Genomic DNA, 23,802 nt, shown 5'->3' on the forward strand with positions numbered 1-23,802 from the left:
TAGGCTCTCGGAGGCCTGCAGAGTCTCCGTTATGGCATCAATTGTCACTGCACGGATAGGCCTGAGGCTGGAGCAGTCTGTATCAGCCAGAATGACAATTAAAAGCACTTAGTATTTGGAACTGTCAAGGTACAAAGCAAACACAGGTAAGTAAACTGACTTAGCTTTATATCCTTCTGCTGTTATTTACCATCCTGGTAGAAAATGCTTGCAATTCGGGTGGTTCTCTGTGTTTCCATTTCAAAGATCCCTTGAAAGACATTGTTAGTTAAAACTATAACAAAAAACAGTCTGAAGTATTAGAAATCCAGAAGCCTGGCCCCACCCAGCCCGGACTGTTGGAGCAACGACACCTCGGTAGGCACACAGATAGGACACACTGCAGGTAATCAAAGTTTTATTTAAAATTATAGAACACAAAAATAAACAATTTAATATGTTTGAATTTTTATTTTAACATAGAAAAATGCTTTGAGTTACACTAAAACCTTCAGGCTTGAACCTACACGAAGTGTGCGTGCAGCAGTGGGAAGTGCTCCGGCAGGCAGGGCTCGCTCAGAAGGCTGGCTGGAGGTAGGCTGCGGCGCCCTGCAGGCGGGCAGGCTTTCCTACTCTGAGTGCCGCTGCTTTTTCTTGTTGTGGTTCTCGATTGCCCTTCTCAGGGCTTCATCCAGGATGAGATCAGACATCTTCACCGTGTGGCTACAGCCGATTTTAGGGCAACTGCGAGGGAGGGAAAAAAACCACGTTAGGCCACTTAACCTGAACGCCTTCAGCACAAACTTCTCTCCCGTACAAGGATTTGAAAGAAGAACAGGTTTTATAAATCAGGACTGCCGTGCACTCATTCATTTATTCCCTGAGCACCGACAGGCGCCAGGCCCTGCCCAGTGCTGGGGGCACAGGCCATGCCAGAGGCACTCCCTCTCCAACGGGGGACAGAGATGATGGCTAAGTCGACAAATAGATGCACGCTGCAAGCTCAGGTCGCGTGAAATGCTTCGAAGGCAAGGAAGCAGGGTCAAAGGAGAGGGGCTGTGGGGCGAGGCTGTTCTAACTGGGGTCAGGGCGACCCTCGCCCAGGAAGTCTTATCTAGAACAAGGGCTGTGTGTGGCCAGGCTGAGGCAGCAGTGCGTGTGGAAACCCAGGAGGCAGCGGCTTGGTGGCCTGGAGGAAGCGCGGGTGTGGCTGAAATGCCCAGGGCAGGAGGGAGAGCATCTGGAGACGAGGTCAGAGGGTGAGTGGGGCTCTGGATTTTACTCTGAATATGAAGAGAAAACACTGGAGGGTTTGAGATGCGGGAGGGACGTGGTTTGGCGTACATTTGGAAACACGATTCTGGCTGCTAATGGAGAACACGGGCAGAGTGGAAGCAGGGAAAACTGGGGATCCCGCAGGACCTGGAGAGAGGGGGCAGCTCGGATGAGGGCGGGGGCGGTGACCAGCTTCAGGACAGAACCGACAGGAGAACCTCTTGGACTTGGTGACGGATCAGGTGTGGAGAGTAAAGAGCGAGAAGATCTGAGCTTCATTCAGGTTTGGCCCCAGCCGATGGGGAACTGGTGGTAGCCTCCATCTCTCAGGGGAACCACTGGGAAAGCAGATTGGGAATGGAATCGGGAGTCCCAGTTGTATATGCTCACTCTGGAGGGACTGAGTGAGCCATTGGGGACTCAGGGGGAAAGCTGTGGCTGAAGACATCAGCGTGTGAGTCATCCACACGGGGGTGGGGGGGGGACTTCAAGGCGCGGCTCTGGTTAGATGTGGTCTCGGCCGTAGGCAGTGGGTTGGATGAAGTTACCCGATTTCTTCTCAGCGGGAACTAGACTCTGGTAGAGCAGAGCGCCCACTGTGGGGCTCAAGCTGAGCCAGGTCTATCTCCACCACCTACTTGCTGCTAACGAGCCCACAGGCAGCAAACGTTACCTTTCTGAGCCTCTGTTCCCCAAGTTTAGAATGAGGGGGGAATGCCTATTTCACAGGGCTACAGGCAACAGTGCCCAACAGTATTTGTCCCCTCCGTTACCTCCTACGACAATCATTTGTTCCCTCAGCACCATTCTTCTAAGACATCTTAAAGTTCTGATCTATCTATATCTTGCGGCCCTCCAACACATCCACACACACACTGATGCATTCACTCGCCCCTTCGATGTGATTGGTCCTGTGCTAGGTCTAAGCATCCAACTGTAAAACACAAACACAGGCTCCTGCCCACGCAGAGCTCCGGCCCGGTGATCTGAGACAACTCTCCACAGAGCACGGGTATATTAAGATGGAAAATGACAAATACCAGACAAGATCAAAAATAACACACATGATCAAAAATAACAAACGCAAGACAAAAAATATACACCCGACGGGGAAGAAAGTTGATCCTGGGAGCTCTGATTTGTCCAGGAGTAGGAAGCCCAAGAGTTCAACATGGAAGAGAAACTTTCCTTTGGCCTTGATTTCTGGACCAAGGAGTCTTTATGTTAGAAAGGCATTAATTAACATAATGAATGATATGCTTGCTACCAATGTTTATTTTTAAAATACTGAAATGTGCCCTACACGGTCAAGAACATGTGTTAAAACGTGATTACAGAAAGGCAACCATATGAGAGAGGATTGGGACAGACTGACCCCAGAGTGCGTCATCCTGATGATTTGTTTTTGTGTTAGGGTGAGGACGGGGTGCTCGAGAAATGTCTTACACTAGTTTCGAACACCCTCATGTCTCAAGGAGAAGTATTTCTTTAGCCATCAAAGTAAACACCTGAGATTATGAAACAGATATGGAGACTTTAGTGACTCAGAAAAGGCATTTTTCATCGCTTCTACTTTGGTGACGTGGAAATGCAACTCGAAGTAGGTTGCTGGGATGATGTGCTAAGACCCTCGCTCGTTATTTTCAGCCCACTGGACGTCCACTCTGACTGCCGGGCCTTGGTCTCGCCCTACTTTGTAAAGTCTTTAACACTGAGAGCCAGACAGTGAACAAGCTGTGGATGGGGAAGTGGAGAGCGAGGTGGGGAGGACTTCCTGATGACATCAGGGCTTTTAGTCAGTAAATGAGAACATTCTGAGAATGTCCGATGGGACTGACCACAGCACTCAGCTGTGGAGCAGGCGTGCACATTCGTCTCAATGGGACAGAGCCCTGGGTGACCTGTGTCAGACAAAGAGGTCTGAGCTCACTGAGGGGATCAGCTCTGGACATTAACCAAAAAACCCTCCCAAACGGAGCCAGACGGCATGAATGACACAAAGCCCGGCCTAAGAGGGGAGAAGAACCGGGCTCAAGCCTCCCAGCCACGACACTTTGAGCAAGTGCCTTAATTGCTGTGTCTCAGTTTCCTCCTCTATAAAGATGAAGGCAGAGCATAGGATGGTTGTGAGAAGTACACAGGATGATGAGTGACAAGGGTCAAGGAATTCACTCAGGGGCTACAAGGAGCAATTCCTGCTCTGCTGCAAGGCTTCCGCTCCCAAGAAGCTTGTGCAGAAGAGCCAGCCCCGCAGACAACGCTGGTGGGACGCGGGCACGCCACGATGCCCAGGGTGCTGTGGGAGCACGGGAAGGGGCATCTGCCCAGCATGAATGAGGAATCAGGGAAGGCTTCCTGAAGGAGAGGCTGATGCAGGAGCTGGGGGAGAACCTTGTTTCTCAACCCTTCTCAAATAAACAAACACAAGATTTTAGGCTAAAAAGGATAAGACAGGGCCACAATGACATGAGGCTGAATCAGGGCACTCCTCCTCTGAAGAAATAACACTCTGTATAAGCATTAGTGCATTAATCTGCACGACATCTTGCTGAGCAAGATAGGTGTGGCAACACCCAGTCTTAAGCTCTCGCGCGTCATGGCTGTGCAGGAGTCAGACCTACAGGCCTCGAAGGAGAGGCTGGGTCCTGAACTCGGGTCACTGACAGGGCAGAACATTCCACTACAGCAGCAAGCAAGCATGAAAGTATCTATCGAACACAGGGAACTTGGGTCTTTGGGGTCCCAGAAGGCTGTGGGGAACCTTGGCCTTAGCATCAGCTCAAAAGTACAAGATTCTGAGTATTATGGGCTCCTGGATCTGGGTCCCAAGAACTCCAAGGTCCAACCAGCTTTAGAAAGCTCTAGAAAGGTCTATAGATACCTCTGGAAATGAGTGGGATGGATTCCCATCATACCTAAACACAGAGTCTAAAATAATGTGTCACTAAGCAGTGAGGTAAGTATTAACAACACTAGCAGCCTCGACCTTCATAACTCCATGCTATTTGTTTAGTGCTCTCTGTAGTCCCAAAAGAGCTTTCTCCTAAGTGGTTTGCTTCCCCAGTGCCAAGAAGTTTGCTGGTCCAGACCTAGGTTGGAATTCTCCACCATTTCTTTGATCCCGAAATTCTGTGAGATATCATTGCTATTTCCATTTTACAGAAGAGGAAACTGAGGCTCTGAGAGGTTAATTGGCTTGTTGGTAAACGGTCAAACAGGGGCTCCAAGCGCAGTGCTGGAGCTCTGTGTTCCAGGACACATTTCTATTCAACTTAATTTTACCCTGCATGCTCTTAAATGTGTTTGTTAAATGCAGTTCCTGTTCTTAAACAAAAAAGGAAAGAAATGACTGTGGAAAACTAGAAATACCTTATTGATATGAAGATCATAAGGCAGCTTCATTAGTAAGAGATAATAAATAGCCTGATTATTAAGAGATCTATTTCAGGAAATTATTCTAACTACTGTATTTAGTTAGGGCTAATGTCTCATCAATTTTATTCTGACTCAAGCCAGTGGAGAGAGGTCTTCCCAGAGACAGAAGCGTGGACAGAAAAATTTAGTCAGTGCCCAGTAACACAGTGTAACTGGAACTCCAGTCTGACAAACATAATTAGGACCATCTAGGAGGAAGAACTGAGATTCCTCAAAGTGGATGTGTCACAGACATTTTTAAACAAAGGGAACCCAGAACTGCCCATTGCCCTAACATGCATCATGGGAAATGACACCACTTCATGCTTCATCAGGAATCTCTAGAGTAGCTTTTGAAGAGGCCCTGAATTCTAATCTGCTGCCCAAGGTACCTTGTTTTCAAGACCCTGCCTACTCCCCGCTCTGGCTCCCATCATACTCAACTCTCTGAGCTCTTGTCTCTCTCCTGCTATGTCACAGACTGCTTCACTGGGGTCTTCTTCCTCTGACTGCCCTCTCATTAATGAACGAAATGCCTTTTTGAGGGTCTGCATCAGGCCCTGTGTCAGGTGCCGAGGCTGGCACAGTGAGCAGAGCAGAGCTGGACCCTGGCCTCATGGAGCTGGGAGCCAAGGTCCTAACTTGCTAGCTCTCAGTTGGCCGTCGCATCCCGTCCAGAGCTGTACCTGTGCTGGCAGATGTACCTGTGCCCACGTTTTCTACACCTCCTAGATACTTCCAAATGGCTGTATTGTTGGGTCCTCAAACTTAGCATGACCCAAACTATCCCTCTCATAATCCTTCCTAAATGTGTTCCTCTTGTATGCCCTCTCTGTTGGCTAATGACACTGCGGTCCTTCTAGACGCCCAGTTTAGAAATGTCAGCCATCCTTCACATCTTCCTGCCTTCAACTTTCATTACCAAATCCTGTCAATTGCTCCTCTCATTCTCATTTTTTCTGCCTATAACTCTTGCCTCAATCCAAGCTCTAATTATCTACAACTTAATCTACTGCAAAAGCATCCTAATCATGATTTTCACCACGTGCTTGATTAATCCATCTCTTGAATTGCTATTGGAGTAACTTCCTGAACTCCAGGTTGGCTCACCCCATTCCCTCAAAACTCTGCAATGTTCTCTCAGGCCTATAGACTAATAGTGGCAAGAATGATGATGATGATGGAATAATGTACTGAGTCTTACCACGAGCCAGGTACTTAAGTACTTGATATATATATCTTATTCAAGTTTCAAACATACCAAGGAGGCAATTACAGCTACTAGCCTCAATTTCAAGATGAGGAAACTAACGAAATCATGACATTTAACACCCTCTATAACGAATCTCTACACCACTCTCCTATTGAGATTGTCCACAGCATCCTTCTATTCTCCCTCTAACATACAATAACCAAATTGCATCTATTATCCACCAAGTTGAACAGGCTCTGAATGGGGTGAGCTTCTTGGCTAGAAAGACTCTTCTGCACCATTCTCTGAAATCCTTCTTATTTATCAAGGCTCAGTAAAAATACTACCTTCTCTGCACACCTCCTAGACTTCTTCTACTTGCACTGAATTGTTATTATTAAGTTAGGAGAACCTACAGTTTGCAGAATTTGCACCCAAGTGATAGAAGTATGACAGAAAAAAAAACTTTTCTAAATGACAAATGTTATGCAAGTGCTTCCAACTATCACCTATAATTCAAAAAAAGCAAAGGACATTAGAAAGTCAAAGTGTGTAATTAAGAAGATCCATTTAAACATGAGCCTGTTCTGGAAGTTGCTCACACCCCTCCTGGGACTTGTCAGAAACGTGCTTTGTATCAGTGCCTGCCCTTTTCAAATCTGACTCTAGGAGAATACCACAAACTTGAAGACACAAGAGCTGTGAAATAGAAAGCTATCTGGGAATACCTCTTCATAGCAAGTATGTCAACAAATTAAAATTTTGTTCCTCAGAGAATGAACATAGAAAAAGGTTAGAGAGGGAAGGCTTAGAGGTCTAGAAACAGAGAAAATTATATTTACAGGGGAAAACAGAAGGTTCACTAAGGAAATATGACATCTCAGCTGCAAACTGGGAATTCAAAACAGATAAAAATGTACTCAATCTCGATTTTGCAACCTTTAGGCCATTCTTCTAGAATAAACAGGGTAAATTACTTGACTGAAGGACCATCAAGATATCTACAGTCTTGAATACCCTATCTCTAAGTCCACACCCAGATGAGGCGGGGGGGAATTCCAATTCTACGTCTTGACCAGCAAATTTCTGGGCGATGGAGAAGCAAACCACACATCAAAGGCACTGTTATCAGAAGTCCATTGAGAACTGGTCACACCTGCAATTCCATTCCTCCAACAAATCTGTGATAAGAGCACAAGAAATGCCAAACTGAGTCAAAATCAGTCTAGCCAACTCAGGATTCTGTTATTACTTATTACAGGAACAAAGCCATGGTCCTCCATGGTCATGGCGGGTGAGTGGGGGGCAGGGAATACATATCTATATATATGAAAGACTCCCCAAACATTCCAATGTAAAAAAATCATAATTTCTCATTGATCAATTATTCACAAATTTACTTAAACCTTTTGAGAAGTTATTTAAGTAATTAAAGATACGAGAGATTTCCCTAACAATTAAATCTTGACCATCAAGACCACTGGATGTGAATTCTTATCTTAGAATGTTGACTTAATGCTATTTTTTAAATAAAATCATCTGCCTTGCAGCAAGCAAAAAAAAAGTACCATTCTTTCTTGTTTGGGTAAGTGTATATATAGAAAGGGAAAAAGCAATCTCTTCGCATCATAGTTCTCCTTCATTTGTTTCAGGCTATAGCAAAAATTCATAAAAATCCCTGCTATCTAAAGATTAAAATTCAGTCCAACTCCTTTTTCTCCTGTTTGGAAGGTGTGGTTGAAGTTCCCTCGGCTTCTTCCTGAAAATATTACTAATTTTCCCCTCGTGTATTGTTTTTCCAGAAAGCCAGCTTCTATGTTTACACTATTCAGGAGGTGAATGTGCTGTGGGGAGACATTTAAGCGTCTGCCCCTCCAGCAGGAACGCATCACCTCTGACTGACTACCATTAGGAAGGCTCCACTTCCCCTCCTGCATCCACTCACCAGGCCTTTTTCTTCCGCCTGTGCTTGGACTCAATCATGCGAACAATGGCTTCCTCTTCATAGGTGTGGCCACACACTTTACTTTTCACTGGCTTCTTCATTTCCATCTGCAATCAGGGAGATATTAGGCTTTCAGGAATGATAATAATCAACTTCCAGTAACTCCTATTTTTTCCTAGTCCTGGAGCTTTCTACATTTAACCTCCCAATCCCCTGGCTTTAGATACTTATTAGGGCAGACGACCACAGAAGAAAACGCAGGGAGACCAGTGGCACCTATGTCACTTGGCCTGTGGGCCAGGAATTTAGTCCTAAATCCTTAAGGGCATGATTGACTGAAAACCCTGTCCAGCCCAAGAACCTTCCACATATTCTCTTCAATTCTCACCACTTTTCTTTCCTCCCGCCTTAACTCTGGACGGAAGTCAAGTCAGAAAGCCACCAGGAATCTTTTGCCTCTGCAAGTGAAGTGCTTTTTCTTTCAGGGGAGGAAGGAGGAAACAGTACCTGTGTAATGGGGCAGATGAAGTTGGTCTGACTTTGGGTCACAATCATGTCTTCATCAACTCCTTCTGTTCCATCAGCCTCTCTGTCTGCTTGCAGACCGTCTAGAGGAGAGAAGGGAAGTGGCTGAGCCTGCCTGGTCTGACACTGAGCCAGGGACAGGAAGGAATGCAAGGAAGGAGGCTAACAGCTTCTCAGGGTCAGTTTGGCGCGAGCCCCCGGGCTGGGCACTTTGATGCATTTTAACTCTTCTGCTCTTAAAAGAATCCTGCAGGGTGGGTCAGATTCTGCCCATTTTTGAGAAGGAAACAGACTCACCAGAGTAAAATAACTTTTTCAAAGCTACAGAGAATTAGTTTGTGAGGGAGTGCTGTCCAGGAAGCAAGAGTGTGGCTTGGGAGGCAGAAGGACCTCGTTATCTCTTCTCCTTTCAGCTGTGAGGCCTCAGGCTAGCAAGGGCTTTGTTAAAGCCTCTACTTTATAGCTTTGTTGCAAAGATTAAAAAAGATGAAGCAAGTACAGCTCCTGGCACAAGGAAATGTTCAAAAATGCTAATTACTGTGAGGCAGTGCAGGGTTTGGTCTTAGAATTCTTCTACACTTTTAGATATTATTGAGGACCCCAATGAATTTATTAAATGTAAGTTATATTCATCAATATTTTCCATATTATGCATTAAGACTGAGGAATTAAAAAAATATGTATTTATTAGTTCAACTCCATTACGTGTTAACATAAATGACATTTTAAAAATTAAAAGTAATTATAGGGGCCGGCCCCATGGCCAAGTGGGTTACGTTCATGTGCTCTGCTTTGGCGGCTTAGGGTCTCACCGGTTCAGATCCTGGGCACGGACATGGCACTGCTCGTCAGGCCATGCTGAGGTGGCGTCCTACATAGCACAACCAGAAGGACCTACAACTAGAATATACAACTATGTACTTGGGGGCTTTGAGGAAGAAGAAGAAGAAAAAAAGAAGATTGGCAACAGATATTAGCTCAGGTGTCAATCTTAAAAAAAAAAAGAAAAAAAGAGAAATTTGTTTCCGTAAAAAAAAAAAAGTAATTATATTTTCCAGAAGAAAAAAACAAAGTTAGAGATAAGAGTGGTATTGTTTTACATTTTTGAAGGTATCTTTAACGTTGGGCTTAATAGATGACAGGTGGATTTTGATATCTATATATGCCCCCAGTCCCTCATGATATCATATCATGGAGCCTCTGGAAAAATTCACTTATGAAAAGAAAGAGAGTGAAAAAGGCAAATGATATCTCAGGTTTTTTTGGGCTTTTTTTTTGGAGGAAGATTAGCCCTCAGCTAACATCTGCCGCCAATCCTCCTCTTTTTTTTTTTTTTTTTGACTTTTCAGGTCTTTATTTGTGAATCTCTATGCATTGGTTTACAAAAAGATACAGCATTTCCCAAACATACTGCATCTTAGAGCACTTTTATTTCCCAACTCAAGAAAGCATATGGAATCTCTAGGTCCATCTACTGGTTTACAAAAATGCAGTGGATAAGGAACATGTTAAATGACACCAGGAGGCTTCAATCAATCAGCCATATCCAGAATCTGAGAGAAATTCTACAAGATACAGTCATGAGCTATACAATGTTTCAGTCAATGCGGGACCGCATATGCAACGGTGATCGCATGAGATTATAATGGAGCTGAAAAACTTCTATCACCTAGTGACAGCGTAGCCGTGGTAAGGCGGTAATACGAAACATTGCTCACATGTTTGTGGTGATGCTGGTGTAAACAAACCTACTGTGCTGCCAGTCATATAAAAGTATAGCACACATGATTAGGTACAGTACATAATACTTGATAATAAATGACTACGTTCCTGGTTTATGTCGGTCCTACGCTATATTTTTTATCATTATTTTAGAGCGTACTCTTTCTACTTAGCAAAAAAAGTTTACTGTAAAACTACGTCATATTATGCCAGCAGCAGCCTCATGCATCTCCTGTTTACCGTGTCTCTTTTTTTAAAAAAATTTTTATTGAGTTGTTGATAGGTTACAATCTTGTGAAATTTCAGTCGTACATTATTGTTTGTCAGTCGTGTTGTAGGTGCACCACTTCACCCTTTGTGCCCACCCCCCACCCCACCTTTCCCCTGGTGGCCACTAATCTGTTCTCTTTGTCTACATGTTTAAATTCCTCATGTGAGTGGAGTCATACAGAGATTGTCCTTCTCTAGCTGGCTTATTTCACTTAACATAATTCCCTCAAGGTCCATTCATGTTGTTGCAAATGGGACGATTTTGTTCTTTTTTACGGCTGAGTAGTATTCCATTGTGTATATATATATATATATATATATACACACACACCACATCTCTTTATCCAATCATCTGTTGATGGGCACTTAGGTTGCTTCCACGTCTTGGCTATTGCAAATAATGCTGCAATGAACATTGGGGTGCATGGGACTTTTGGAATTGCTGACTTCAAGTTCTTTGGATAGATACCCAGTAGTGGGATAGCTGGATCGTATGGTAGTTCTATTTTTAATTTTTTGAGGAATCTCCATACTGTTTTCCATTGTGGCTGAACCAGTTTGCATTCCCACCAGCAGTGTATGAGGGTTCCTTTTTCTCCACAAGCTCTCCAACATTTGTTACTATTAGTTTTAGTTATTTTTGTCATTCTAACAGGTGTAAGGTGATATCTTAGTGTAGTTTTGATTTGCATTTCCCTGATGATCAGTGATGATGAACATCTTTTCATGTGCCTATTGGCCATCCATATATCTTCTTTGGAGAAATGTCTGTTCATGTGTCCTGCCCATTTTTTGATTGGGTTGTTTGATTTTTTGTTGTTGAGTTGTGTGAGTTCTTTATATATTATGGATATTAAGCCTTTGTCAGATGTATGACTTGAAAATATTTTTTCCCAGTTAGTGGGTTGTTTTTTTGTTTCAATCCTGTTTTCCCTTGCCTTGAAGAAGCTCTTTAGTCTGATGAAGTCCCATTTGTTTATTCTTTCTATTGTTTCCCTTGTCTGAGAAGACATGGTGTCCGAAAAGATCCTTTTAATACTGATGTCAAAGAGTGTACTGCCTACATTTCCTTTTAGAAGGCTTATGGTTTCAGGTCTCGCCTTTAGGTCTTTGATCCACTTTGAGTTTATTTTGGTGAATGGTGAGAAAGAATGGTCAATTTTCATTCTTTTACATGTGGCTTTCCAGTTTTCCCAGCACCATTTGTTGAAAAGACTTTCTTTTTTCCATTGTATGCCCTCAGCTCCTTTGTCAAAGATAAGCTGTCCATAGATGTGTGGTTTTACTTCTGGGCTTTCAATTCTGTTCCATTGATCTGTGCACCTGTTTTTGTACCAGTACCATGCTGTTTTGATTACTGTAGCTTTGTAGTATGTTTTGAAGTCAGGGATTGTGATGCCTCCAGTTTTGTTCTTCTTTCTCAGGATTGCTTTAGCAATTCGGGGTCTTTTGTTGCTCCATATGTCAAGTGCTTTCTCTGCATCTATTGAGATCATCATGTGGTTTTTATTTCTCAGTTTGTTGATGTGGTGTATCACGTTGATTGATTTGTGGCTGTTGAACCATCCCTGTGTCCCTGGTATGAATCCCACTTGATCATGATGTATGATTCTTTTGATGAATTGCTGAATTTGGGTTGTCAAAATTTTGTTGAGAATTTTTGCATCTATGTTCATCAGTGATATTGGCCTGTAGTTCTCTTTTTTGGTGCTGTCCTTGTCAGGCTTTGGTATCAGTGTGATGCTGGCCTCGTGGAATGTGTTTGGAAGTGTTCCATCCTCCCTAATTTTTTGGAATAGCTTGAAAAGGATAGGTATTAAATCCTCTCTGAAAGTTTGGTAGAATTCCCTAGGAAAACCATCTGGTCCTGGGGTTTTATTCTTTGGGATGCTTTTGATTGCCGTTTCAATCTCTTTCCTTGTGATTGGTCTGTTCAAATTGTCTGCTTCTTCTTGACTAAGCTTTGGGAGATTGTAGGAATCCAAGAATTTATCCATTTCCTCTAGGTTATCCATTTTGTTGGCATAGTTTTTCGTAGTATTCTCTTATAATCCGTTGTATTTCTGTGGAGTCTGTTGTTATTTCTCCTGTTTCATTTCTGATTTTGTTTATTTGAGCTTTCTCCCTTTTTTTCTTTGTAAGTCTGGCTAGGGGTTTGTCAATTTTATTTATCTTCTCAAAGAACCAGCTCTTTGTTTCATTGATCCTTTCTACTGCCTTTTTTGTTTCAATACCATTTATTTCTGCTCTGATTTTTATTATTTCTCTCCTTCTGCTGACTTTGGGCTTTGTTTGTTCTTCTTTCTCTAATTCAGTTAGGTGTAGTTTAAGATTGCTTATTTGGGATTTTTCTTGTTTGTTAAGATGTGTCTGTATTGCGATGAATTTTCCTCTTAATATAGCTTTTGCTGTATCTCACATGACTTGGTATGGCATGTTATCATTTTCATTTGTCTCCAGGTATTTTTTGATTTCTTCTTTAATTTCTTCAACGATCCATTGCTTGTTCAATAGCATATTGTTTAGTCTCCACATCCTTGTGCCTTTCTCAGCTTTTTTCTTTGATTAATTTCTAGCTTTATAGCATTAGGATCGGAGAAGATGCTTGTTATTATTTCAATTTTTGAAGTTTGTAGAGGCTTTGCCTTATTTCCCAACATATGGTCTGTCCTTGAGAATGTTCCATGCGCACTTGAGAAGAATGTGTATTCTGCTGTTTTTGGATGAAGTGTTCTATATATGTCTACTAAGTCCAATTGTTTTAGCTTTTCATTTAGCTCCACTGTTTCCTTGTTGATTTCCTGTCTGGATGATCTGTCCATTGATGTGAGTGGTGTGTTGAGGTCCCCTACTATTATTGTGTTATTTTTGATATCTTCTTTTAGGTTTGTTAATAGTTGCTTTATGAACTTTGGTGCTCCTGTGCTGGGTACATAGATATTTATAAGCCTTATTTCTTCTTGATGAAGTGTCCCTTTGATCATTATATATTGGCCCGCTATGTCTCTCTTTACCTGCCTTATTTTGCAATCTGTTTTGTCTGACATAAGTCTTGCGACACCTGCTTTCTTTTGTTTGCTATTAGCTTGAAGTATTGTCTTCCACCCCTTCACTCTGAGCCTGTTTGTCCTCGGGGCTGAGGTGTGTTTCCTGGAGGCAACAAATTGTTGGATCTTGTTCTTTAATCCATTTTGCCACTCTATGTCTTTTTATTGGAGAGTTCAATCCGTTTACATTGAGGGTGATTATTGATGCATGAGGGCTTAATGCTGTCATTCTGTCACTCATTATCCTGTTTTCTTGCGTTACCTTTGTTTCTCTTTCTGTGTGTTTTAGCCTACCCATTGACCTCTGCAATTTCTTATGCTGGGTTTCTTAGATTTTTCCTTATTTATGTTTTGTGTCTCTGTTCTGTTTTTTAGTTTAGTGGCTACCCTGAAGTTTGCATTCAGAATCTCGTGTATAATATAGTCCATTTTCTGGTGGTCTCTTACTTCCTTGGCCTAGACTGATTTAGTCCCTTTCCTCTTCCCCTCCTAAATTATTATTTTCTTCTCTTATTCCAACTCGTGTTGTGAGTTTGTGGTAATTTTTGGTCGAAATTCAGTTGTTCCTTTTGGTTGTAGTTTGGAGGGGAGAGAGCCCCGGGTGAGCTCACTCCGCCACGTTGCTGATGTCACCCCCCTCCAATCCTCCTCTGTTTGCTGAGGAAGACTGGCCGTGAGCTAACATCCATGCCCATCTTCCTCAACTTTATATGTGGGACGCCTGCCACAGCATGGCTGGACAAGTGGTGCATAGGTCTGCACCTGGGATCTGAACCACTGAAGCCCAGGCTGCTGAAGTGGAATGTGCGCACTTAACTGCTGTGCCACCGGGCCAGCCCCTTAGTATTATTATGAAGATTGTTTTGACCTCATGAGTGCCCTCAGAGGCTCTGAGAGAACCCGAGGGGTCCCTGCCCCACACTTTGAGAACTGCTGAGTGAACGCGTGGTAGGGCTGGCTTTACATATAACTTAGTTGATTGTGAAATCTATGTGCCTGTCGTTACCCCACACTTGCCCCTCACTGAGGGAAAACAGATGCCAAGTGACTTCTGAATGGGCTGGTGAGAAAGTGGATCTCACCAGAAAGCCTTCTTTCTAGAGAAGGGAGACTTGCCATTTTGCACAGACATCAATCATCAGTAGCTCTTTAGACATGACTGTTGATGGTGCAGTCCTTCCTCATTCCTTCCCCCTCCCTCTCCCCTCCTTACTCTCTTCTCTCTTCCTTCTTTCATTTTGGCAAAATAATACAGACATTAAAATTGCTCTGTTGGGCCAGCCCTGGTGGCCTAGTGGTTAACTTTGGCGTGCTCTGCTTTGGCAGCCTGGGTTTGGATCCCGGGCAGAGACCTACAGCACTCATCTGTTAGTGGCCATGCTGTGGCAGTGGCCCACATAAAAAGAAAAAAAAAAGAAAGATTAGCAACAAAGGTTAGCTCAGGGTGAATTTTCCTCAGCAAAAAAATAAAAATAAATTCTTCTGCCTTTACTATGTGAGCAAAGCCTTTGTCTTAGGTTCAGATGGTTCTGTGTGTCTCAGTTCCTAGAAATGATGGCCCTGGCCTTCGGCCCTGGCCAGGTGGAGCGCCGTCCAGAAAAGCACTACTGTGGGCAGGAAAAGGGCCTCCAAGGACTTGTTCAAGGTCACTCAAGAAACTAATGGATTTTGCCCCTAATTACTCTGTTGTTTGTAGGGCTTTCACTTTCTTTCAGCAGATTAGTGCCATTTGTATGCCAGCTTGCTGTATTTTCTTAGAGAAATGTCCCCCAAACCAGCTCTCATTCCTTGAAGAAGGCAAGAGCAAAGACCTCAGAGCTTAGGACTTCCCAGGCAGAATATTTTTAACCACTGGCCATTAAGGTACAGTGCCTGGGGCAATCCAGCTTTTCAAGGGCCTATGAAAATGTCCGAGACCTTGAAAAATGTTTATTGGCTTCAAAACAGGACAATTACAAAATTGAAATTAATAAAATGCTAAAGGTTTACAAAATGTGACGTTAAGTTAACTTCATTACTCACTGGTTTGTTAATCAAAAGTATTTCATTTGGAACCAATATACAGGCTAAATTTAGGGTTTTTTTTTTTTAAACTCAATAATTCCCAAGTATGCTAAGATCATTGCTGAGAAATTAATAGCTAATTCTAAGTTAAATGACTTGTAGCTGACTTATTTTCAAAGCAAAATTGTAAAAACATTTTTGAAAAATTTTGTCAGCAATAAAATTATATTTGATGTGGAGAGTGCCATCTTTTAGTATATTTCATGTGATGTGGGGTAGGGCCTCTGCAATAATATTCCTCAGACCTATGAAGGGTTTTTGTGCTTCCTGGGACCTGTCTTTGGCATTCACAGGACAAGAGTCGGACTCCTAAGAGTCCTTTTATCAACCCAATGATTCCTCATGATAGCTTAGGAAAGCTGGACAGGTAAGGAGAAAAGTCAAGAAGCAGAGATGGGACTGGTCTGTCGCTCTGATTCACTTTCCACAGCCGCCTCCTATGGGCTGCTGCCACCCAGTTCTGATTGCGTGTTTGACAGTCAAAATAAAAGTATCTCTTTGTCTACTCTTACAGGGCTTCTTCTGAACTGAAGGCAGATTTCTGAGTGCATATGTTATATGGTGGAATTCACCGGAAAATCTGTTAGATGAATAACAGAGTTCAGCCGATGTGAAAGGCTGTGGGTTTGTTTTTTATTTTCTATTTTTAACTTTCAAAAGGTAGAGGAAGCAGGAAAGCGCAACTCAAATGCAATGCCAACCACCAGGGAAGGCTGAGTGGGGAACTTAGAAACTGTAGGTGGTTATCAACATCAGCGATCATGAAAGAAGAAGGTAACCAAAGTGAGACTGAGGAAGAAGGCCAACAGTGAGTAAGAGCCCCCAGACCAACAGTCTAAAAGAGAAGGAGTCTCGATAGCCAACCTTCTCTTGAGAGAGAACGTTTCCTTACCCGAAACCGATATCTACAGAAAGTGATACTAACATTGGGATCCGGCACTGTGCTAACAAAAGGTCATATCTGGCAACAAATATCACTTACACTAACTTAGCTGACCCGAAGACGAGACGTTTTGATAAGCTCGACAGAAGTGGAGAGAAAAATATAGATCGCTTATTAGAATTGCAGAAGTTTCAAAACTGAAGTTATCTACCCTAGTTCTCTTATTTACCCAAGAAAATTGAGATCCAAAGACATTATAGGTTTTGTCCAAAGTCAGGCAGGGGTTCAGTAAATCAGTACATAGCTCTATTTTCTTGGCCTGGTGAATTGGAACACTAAAACCAGTGTATTGGTTCTGGGAGCACCCCCCTCCCCACAACCCCCCAGATTATTATTTTATTAATAATAATGCCTCAAGTTTACTGAATGCTGCATAGCATCTACTATGGTAAGCACTTTATATACATTATTTCCCCACAAAATGGGGAACAACTCTATTGTTATTCTCATTGTAGAGACAAGAAAACTTAAACACCCACATATTTTTAAGGCAAAAGTAGCAAACGTCAGCATTATAATAAAGAAATAATGGATTAAATCAGTTTAAATTATTAAAGAGATGGCAGAAATTTTCCTGATTATAAATAGACAAATGAGGAATTTAGTCACATTGTTTTCCTTACACATATTAAGGTATGTTGCTAAAAATATGCCGGCTGTCAACTACGGGCCAGATGGGCACATCTCAGACCCACACCCTACATCTATGCCTGGGCTCAGGGCCCCCACGGGATGTGCTGAGGATGGAGGCCTGGACAGGAACTAACATTTACAGAGCAGTGGGGGTCAGGGGCGGCAAAATGAGGGCAGGGGGTCAAAAGGTACAAACTTCCGATTATAAAATAAGTCAGTCATGGGGGTGTAATGTACAGCATGGTGACTGTAGTTAATAATAGCGTACTGTATATTTGAAGGTTGCTAAGACAGTAAATCTTAAAAGTTCTCGTCACAAGCAAAAAAATTTGTAACTATGTGTGGTGATGGATGTTAACTAGACTTCTTGTGGTGATCACTTTGCAGTATATACAAATATCGAATTATGTTGTACACCTGAAACTAATATGTCAATTATATCTCAAAAAAAAATTGGAAAAAAAAATCTACAGAGCTCCCACAAGGGATGTAACAGAGTATGAGTTAGTAACTTGAATACCATTTTTTTGATATCACGAATTGAACATCAAAAGGAAAGAGAAACCCTGGAAATGCCTGAAGCAGTAATTAAGTGAATAATCAAGAATTTCCAGGGGCTGGCCCAGTGGCACAGCAGTTAAGTTCGCGCGTTCCACTTCAGTGGCCCAAAGTTCACTGGTTCAGATCCCGGGTGCGGACCTACGCACTGCTTGTCAAGCTGTGCTGTGGCAGGCATCCCACACATAAAGTAGAGGAAGATGGGCATGGATGTTAGCTCAGGGCCAGTCTTCCTCAGCAAAAATAAAAAAATTAAAAAAAATAAAAAATTTCCAAAAGTCTACAAATATTCCCTAGTGACGTAAAGTTGGAAGACAGTGAGGGCATTTATTGGACCCCAAGATGTGGGTTCATTGTTAGTCAGTTACGACTGTTAATGAGCAGCTAAATAGCTCTGCCTTCAGTCTTCCTCATTCCAGTCAACTCTTAGACCTGGCTGCTCAAGTCAAAGCTTTAGAATCACTCTTGATTACTCCTTTTCCTTCATTCCCCACAATCCAAACAACTAGCAAGTTCTGTTGGCTGGGTCTAAACTCTATTCCAAATCTAGCCCCTTCTCTCGTTTCCTAGTACATCTTAGTCCAAACTACTGTGGCCTCCTGCCCAGACCTCTGCAGTAGCCTCCTAATTCGAATCAGTGCTTTGACGAGGGCCACACCCCTCCCAGGCATGCTTCTTACAGTGGCCCACACAGCCAAGCTCTCTGAGCGGTCTCCCTCTCACCCACCATGCTCGAGTCACACCGATCTTTTCTCCATTTCTGGAACATGCTAAGCTCTCTCCAGTCTTTGGGCCTTTATGTTAACCTGCCTGGAGTGCTCTTCCCCCTGATCTTTGCTTGTCCTATCCCTTCTTGTCATTTTAAATGTCAGTTTAAATGTTCTCTCTTTGGAGAAGTCTTCTCTGATGTCCCATGCTAAAGAAGACACCCAAGCATCCTCTACACATTACTCTGCTGTGATCTCTGCACGTGAGCACTATCTGTAAGCGCTATTTTCTTGTCTCTCTCCTTTCTCCCTTCCCCACTCCCCTGTTCTCTTCCAGAAAGAAGGGACTTTGTTGCCTTGTTCACTGACGTTTCCTAGAGTCTCCAATGTCCCTGGCATGAAGTAGTAGGTGTTCAATAAACATCTGATCAGCAAAGTGCCACACTAAACAAGGCAGGAGTGGGCATATTTTTCACAAGGATATACTTAACATATTTGACAGATGTGGCAACACAAACACACACACCCTCACATAATGATGATTTTATGAGTTTTAGGCAAATAACAGAGAGGACTTCACTCTAACTTGGGGTACAGCCTTCGACCCTGAATTACATGTCAAAGGCAGGAAGTAAATATAAGTTTTCCAATTACAGTCGGCCGTGCGGTAATTACAAAGAAGAATCCAGACATGGTCTTGTGGTCAGAAAACACATTTGGGTCTGGCCACACACAGCCCTGGTATTAGTCACTTGTCTGTCTTTGGGCAACCCAAATTTGGCTACCCGTTAGAAAGTTTCATGCCAGTTGGGAATAAAAGTTGATTGCTATGTGCTTTTTCAATTAAGGCTGAACATTTTTCTAAAAGCACTTTTCTCTTGAAAGTAAGCGGCTTATGAGGAAAATACTTTACAAATACTTGTTGCCTGCTTGCAATGCTCACTGGACTGCCTAGATTATTTTACTTTACCTATTCCAGGACAGCATATTTGGAGAGGCTGAGCTGGGGCACATGATTTTAGGGCCTCCCTAATGTGCAAAAGATCGCTGATTCCAAGTTTGAAACTCCACAGTTATAGTGTGTGTGCATATGCGTCTGTGCCCACACCGGACTTGTTTTTCCTACCCAGTAACCCACAGCTGAAGCTTCCAATCATCCTACCTGTGAACTTAGACATATCTCACACTTTAAGTGGAAAAAGAGGTATGTCAGTAGGCTCAGTCCCTTTGGCTTGGAATTAAGAGCCCAGAGTTTGTGTGTGTGTGTTGCTTGGAGGTCTGCTCTATGGTACCGTTTGTTGGGTGTCCAGCTTTGTATCTCAGTTTCTTCCTGGGACTAGTGGCCTATCTTGAATGCTAGCTGTTTGGCCGGGCCAAGTTGCCAATGAGGGAAGTGAATCCTAGTTTTCAATATTCTCTGGCATGGGCTAACACTCTTCTGTGTGTGAACACCTTTTGCAGAATTAAGATGCAGATCGCATGTAGATAGAGACTACAGAATTAAAGATTTCGTATATTTTATAACCTTCATAGGATGGCAAAATTCAACAAACATATTTTCAACAAAATTACTCAGCCAAGATGGAATGAATTAATACAGTGCAATCGAAACAATGGCTAGAACATAATAAGGATCCAATAAATGTTACTTATCATGTATATGTATGTTTTTTTACTATCATCAACAGAACATACTTATAGAATTGTAAATTGTTACAGCTATTATTATTTTTACCACGACTATCTGCCAGGCACTATGCTTGGCATTGGCGAAAACAGCCCTGGATCTCAGGGAGCTCAGTCACATACGGCAGACACACAATGCAAAGCAGTATTGTGAGGGTTATGCTCATACAAGATACTGCGGAAAGAAGCTCCCAGGAGAGAAGAGGGTCGGCCTTTCCAAGGAACTGAAATCTGATCCGTGTCAATGAGGAGGATCCTCTAACCCACATTTTCTGATACAAGTCTGTCGCCCCCTTAAAGGTGAGCATTTCATTCATAGCGCAACATTCTCATCAATGTTCTTCCCTCCTCTCTTAGCTATAATCTAGCTTCATCTCAGATTCTATGTATTCAGAGAAGCTATCTCTGTGCGGTCCAACACAATCCAACCCAATGCAACTCAATCCAATCCAGTCCAACCTAACCCAACCCCTACAGCCAACCTCCTTTCTTTGAAATTCCATAACACCTGCTGGCTATACCATACTCTTTTGGCTTAAACTTCCTCATTATTCAATTGTTTCATGTGGATGGAACTTCTGTACCAGGCAGACTGAAAGCTCCTTGAGGACAAAGCACTCTGTGTTCAGGTCAAGCCAACTCAACTCAAGTTGCATTTGTGGAACACCTGCCCTGTGCCAAACACTACAAAAATGCCAGGTATGGATACGAAGAGGACTAAGATCGGGTATGGTAGGAGAGACAGACACAAATACATTCTGTGCAATGAGTGAAATAATACATGGGTTTTGTACAAAACAAAAGTAACCTAGAGGATCTCTGAAGATGGGGGAGGAATCAAGGCGAACCTCTTAGGAAAGGGAAGACTAAGCCGGGCTCTCTAGGGAGGCTGATAAGGGAGGACATTCAGGCAGTGAGGATTATAGTATTTAGGAACACGGGCTCTGGAAACAGCCTGCCTGGGTTTAAATCCTGGTTCCATCACTTTATTAGTGGGGTGCTCTTGGGCGAGTTACTTTACCTTTCTTTGCCTCAATTTTCTCGCTGTAAAATGGAGCTAATAATAGTATCTGCTTCATAGAGCTGTATGAGAATTAAATGAGTTAATGGATGAGAGGTTCTTAGAAGGGTGCCTAGCAAATAGCAAGTGATCAATAAAAATTGTTATGATTATTAATATTCTTACTCAGAATTCCCACAGAGCATAGAGCGGGCACCTGCAATATTATGCTCAATTAAATAAAAATCATGTGTTATGGAAGCACCTAGAGAGAAACCACAAGATAGCCGACCCAGGGTTCTAAATGGGATGAGGCCTTCCATGCCCCAGGGCAGAGCGAGGCCTAAATTAGCCCCTGTGTAGCTAGCTGACACAGCACGCTCAACATCTTCAATTTGCTGTCCGCTTTCACTTCCAGGCTCTCTCGACACATTCCTCTGAAGATCTTGAAAGTAAACTGAACGAAGAGTTTCAGATTATTTGCTCCAAATGAGCTGACATTTTATTAAGATGTACCCTTTCACATTATCATGCCCTTGTTAATTTATCTACTGTCATTTTAGACAAGTCTTCTGTCCTTGGCTGACATCATGTGTTAATTTGCCTCTACTTATTTAAATACTACCAAAATGTCATATGTCAAAACATGAGGGTTTTAAAATAATCAAAACTCAGTGCATAGTGCATTCTACTGGTGGGACAAAAACCAATCAGTTGAGATCTGGTCATGTTACAACATACAATATCCATTTCAAGCCAATAATTATTGAAAATATCCCCTAACTCAGTACTTGCATTTAACACTTCTTATAAGAGAAGGTTTAATGGCCATCGGTAGGTCACCAAGCAAAAGCAGGAAATCTAATGAACACATTCTATTTCTTTGTTGTGGGCAATCAGCTAGAAAACTGCATGAAAGCAAAACTCTGATTAGCCAGCACTGAGAAGGTCTATGACTCTCCATTATTTAGATCCACAGTAGAGTATGAAGCATACAAAGACCAGAAGATGAGAAATCCCATTTGGGCTCATCTTACATTTCTTATTTTAGAGGGCTGTAAATACCACCCATACACATACCCAAGACAGTATATGCAACTTGTTCCTATACCCCGTCCAAACTCTGTCTTTAAACCATCTTGACTCTGTCTCCTCCTCTTCATTCTCACTGCTGCTGTCCAAATTCCAGTCCCCAACATTTCCTATTTAGGATATTGCAGAAAGTTCTTTACTCATCTCTCTGCCTTAGTCTCTCCCCAGTCTACTCTTCCTACTATAGCTAGTCATCTTTCTAAAAGCATGGCTCCTAAGCATGACAACAGGACTTTTCACTAGTTGGCCCAGAGCATCTTCATCTCTTATGCTACCCACTTCATCCCATCTCCCATCTCCATCCCAAACGAATTATAGCTCACCACACTGCCATGCTGTACTGCACCTCTGCTAGCCCTTCACTTAGCAATCTCTGATGATCCCTCAAGACTCAACCCAACTATATCCCCTCTGAAGTCCCCAAGCAGAGGTGATTCGTCCTCCAGCCTCCAGAGTATCTTTTGTACATGCTGTAATCATTTGTTTACTTCTCTATCTTCCCTACCAGACTGTGAATTCCTTAAGGGAAGGAAATGTCTTATTTATCTTCAGATTCTCAGTGAGCCAGGCAAAGTACAGGAACTTAATAAATATTCATTGAATGAATGGTTGCTGAAATAAGAGGATGCTCTGAATATTGTTATGTATAAATTGACTGTGATAATAAGATGAAACAGTGAAGAACACTGTTTTGAATGCCAATATTTTAGATGAAGACAACCTGTCCTTGATCGAACTACTAATTTTCCAGAAAGGGAGCCATATTACATTGCCTTGGTCATATCACTGCATTCTCTGTTTCACTTCGGTGCAACAGCAAATCACCAAAAAGCAAAATGACAGAGGTCATATTCCAAGAAATAAATGATTCCACATTATGTCTTCATATCATTTCTGATTCTATTCCCTTGCCCCAAACCAGCTATGTCCACAGGAGAGTAGAATGATAATCAGTTATCAAAAATGTGTAAGTTATTTTAAGTTTGTTGAGTTTACCCAGGGAGGGCAGAGTGTATACGCAGTAACATTCAAGCACAGCAGTTTTCATAACAGACAAACGCTGGGGAAATTTATATATCTGACAGTCTGAGAACCTAAGTGAACGGTAGCTTTACCACTCCAAAAATCTGAAAGATACTGAAAATAATCCTTAACCTCAGAAAATGCTTATGCTGTAACATGAGGTAAAAAAAATGAAATTAAAACTGTATATGTAGTATGATTAATTAATCTTAATAAATGGCATATTGAAAAAGGACTGAAAGAAAATATGATGAAATATTGCAGTCCATCGTGTCCATATAACTATCGTCCAGTGAACCAGTGGTAGGGGAATCAAGGAACATTTCCAAGATTTCTGAAGAATAATTATTTAGCTTGCGCTTTTTATATCTAGTACTGTTCATGAGACCAAGTAATATTTATGAGGTAAGAGGACTGATGGCAATGGGAATGGACGGATTTGTTCATTCAGTTTGTCAAACTGAAACAAATTATGAAATCAAGTCCAGAGATCACAATATTAAAAAAAGGAACTTTACAATTTATAATTGCTCAACTTTAAAACTGCAACGTTTCAATTCTCAATAAGACACGGGCTGTGACACCACTTCAATCCCTGAGATTGTCAGATGTGTTATCTGAACGACAGCTGGAATATTTGAAACTTATCTGCTCCCTTACAAAGTAATACGCCACAATTTAATTTATATAATATTTTCTCTTCCATCTCCCCTAATTTTGGAGCCCT

The 23,802-nt window shown here is 42.3% G+C and overlaps 1 protein-coding gene across 1 annotated transcript in view; it reads right to left on the minus strand.

Annotated features, from left to right (window-relative positions):
* Positions 1–388: 388 nt before the first annotated feature.
* The window catches only part of NSMCE2 (NSE2 (MMS21) homolog, SMC5-SMC6 complex SUMO ligase), a 225,959-nt gene continuing 202,545 nt past the window's right edge, over positions 389–23,802 (minus strand). The window contains exons 5-7 of the mRNA XM_046642352.1: positions 8,313–8,413; positions 7,806–7,912; positions 389–723 (exon numbers count right to left, since the gene is read on the minus strand). Of these exons, the coding sequence (XP_046498308.1) occupies positions 609–723; positions 7,806–7,912; positions 8,313–8,413 (323 nt within the window). The 3' untranslated portion in view covers positions 389–608. The remainder of the gene's footprint in view (positions 724–7,805; positions 7,913–8,312; positions 8,414–23,802) is intronic.

The sequence above is a fragment of the Equus quagga genome, chromosome 16, assembly GCF_021613505.1.
Source record: "Equus quagga isolate Etosha38 chromosome 16, UCLA_HA_Equagga_1.0, whole genome shotgun sequence".
In the NCBI taxonomy this organism is placed as follows: domain Eukaryota; kingdom Metazoa; phylum Chordata; class Mammalia; order Perissodactyla; family Equidae; genus Equus; species Equus quagga.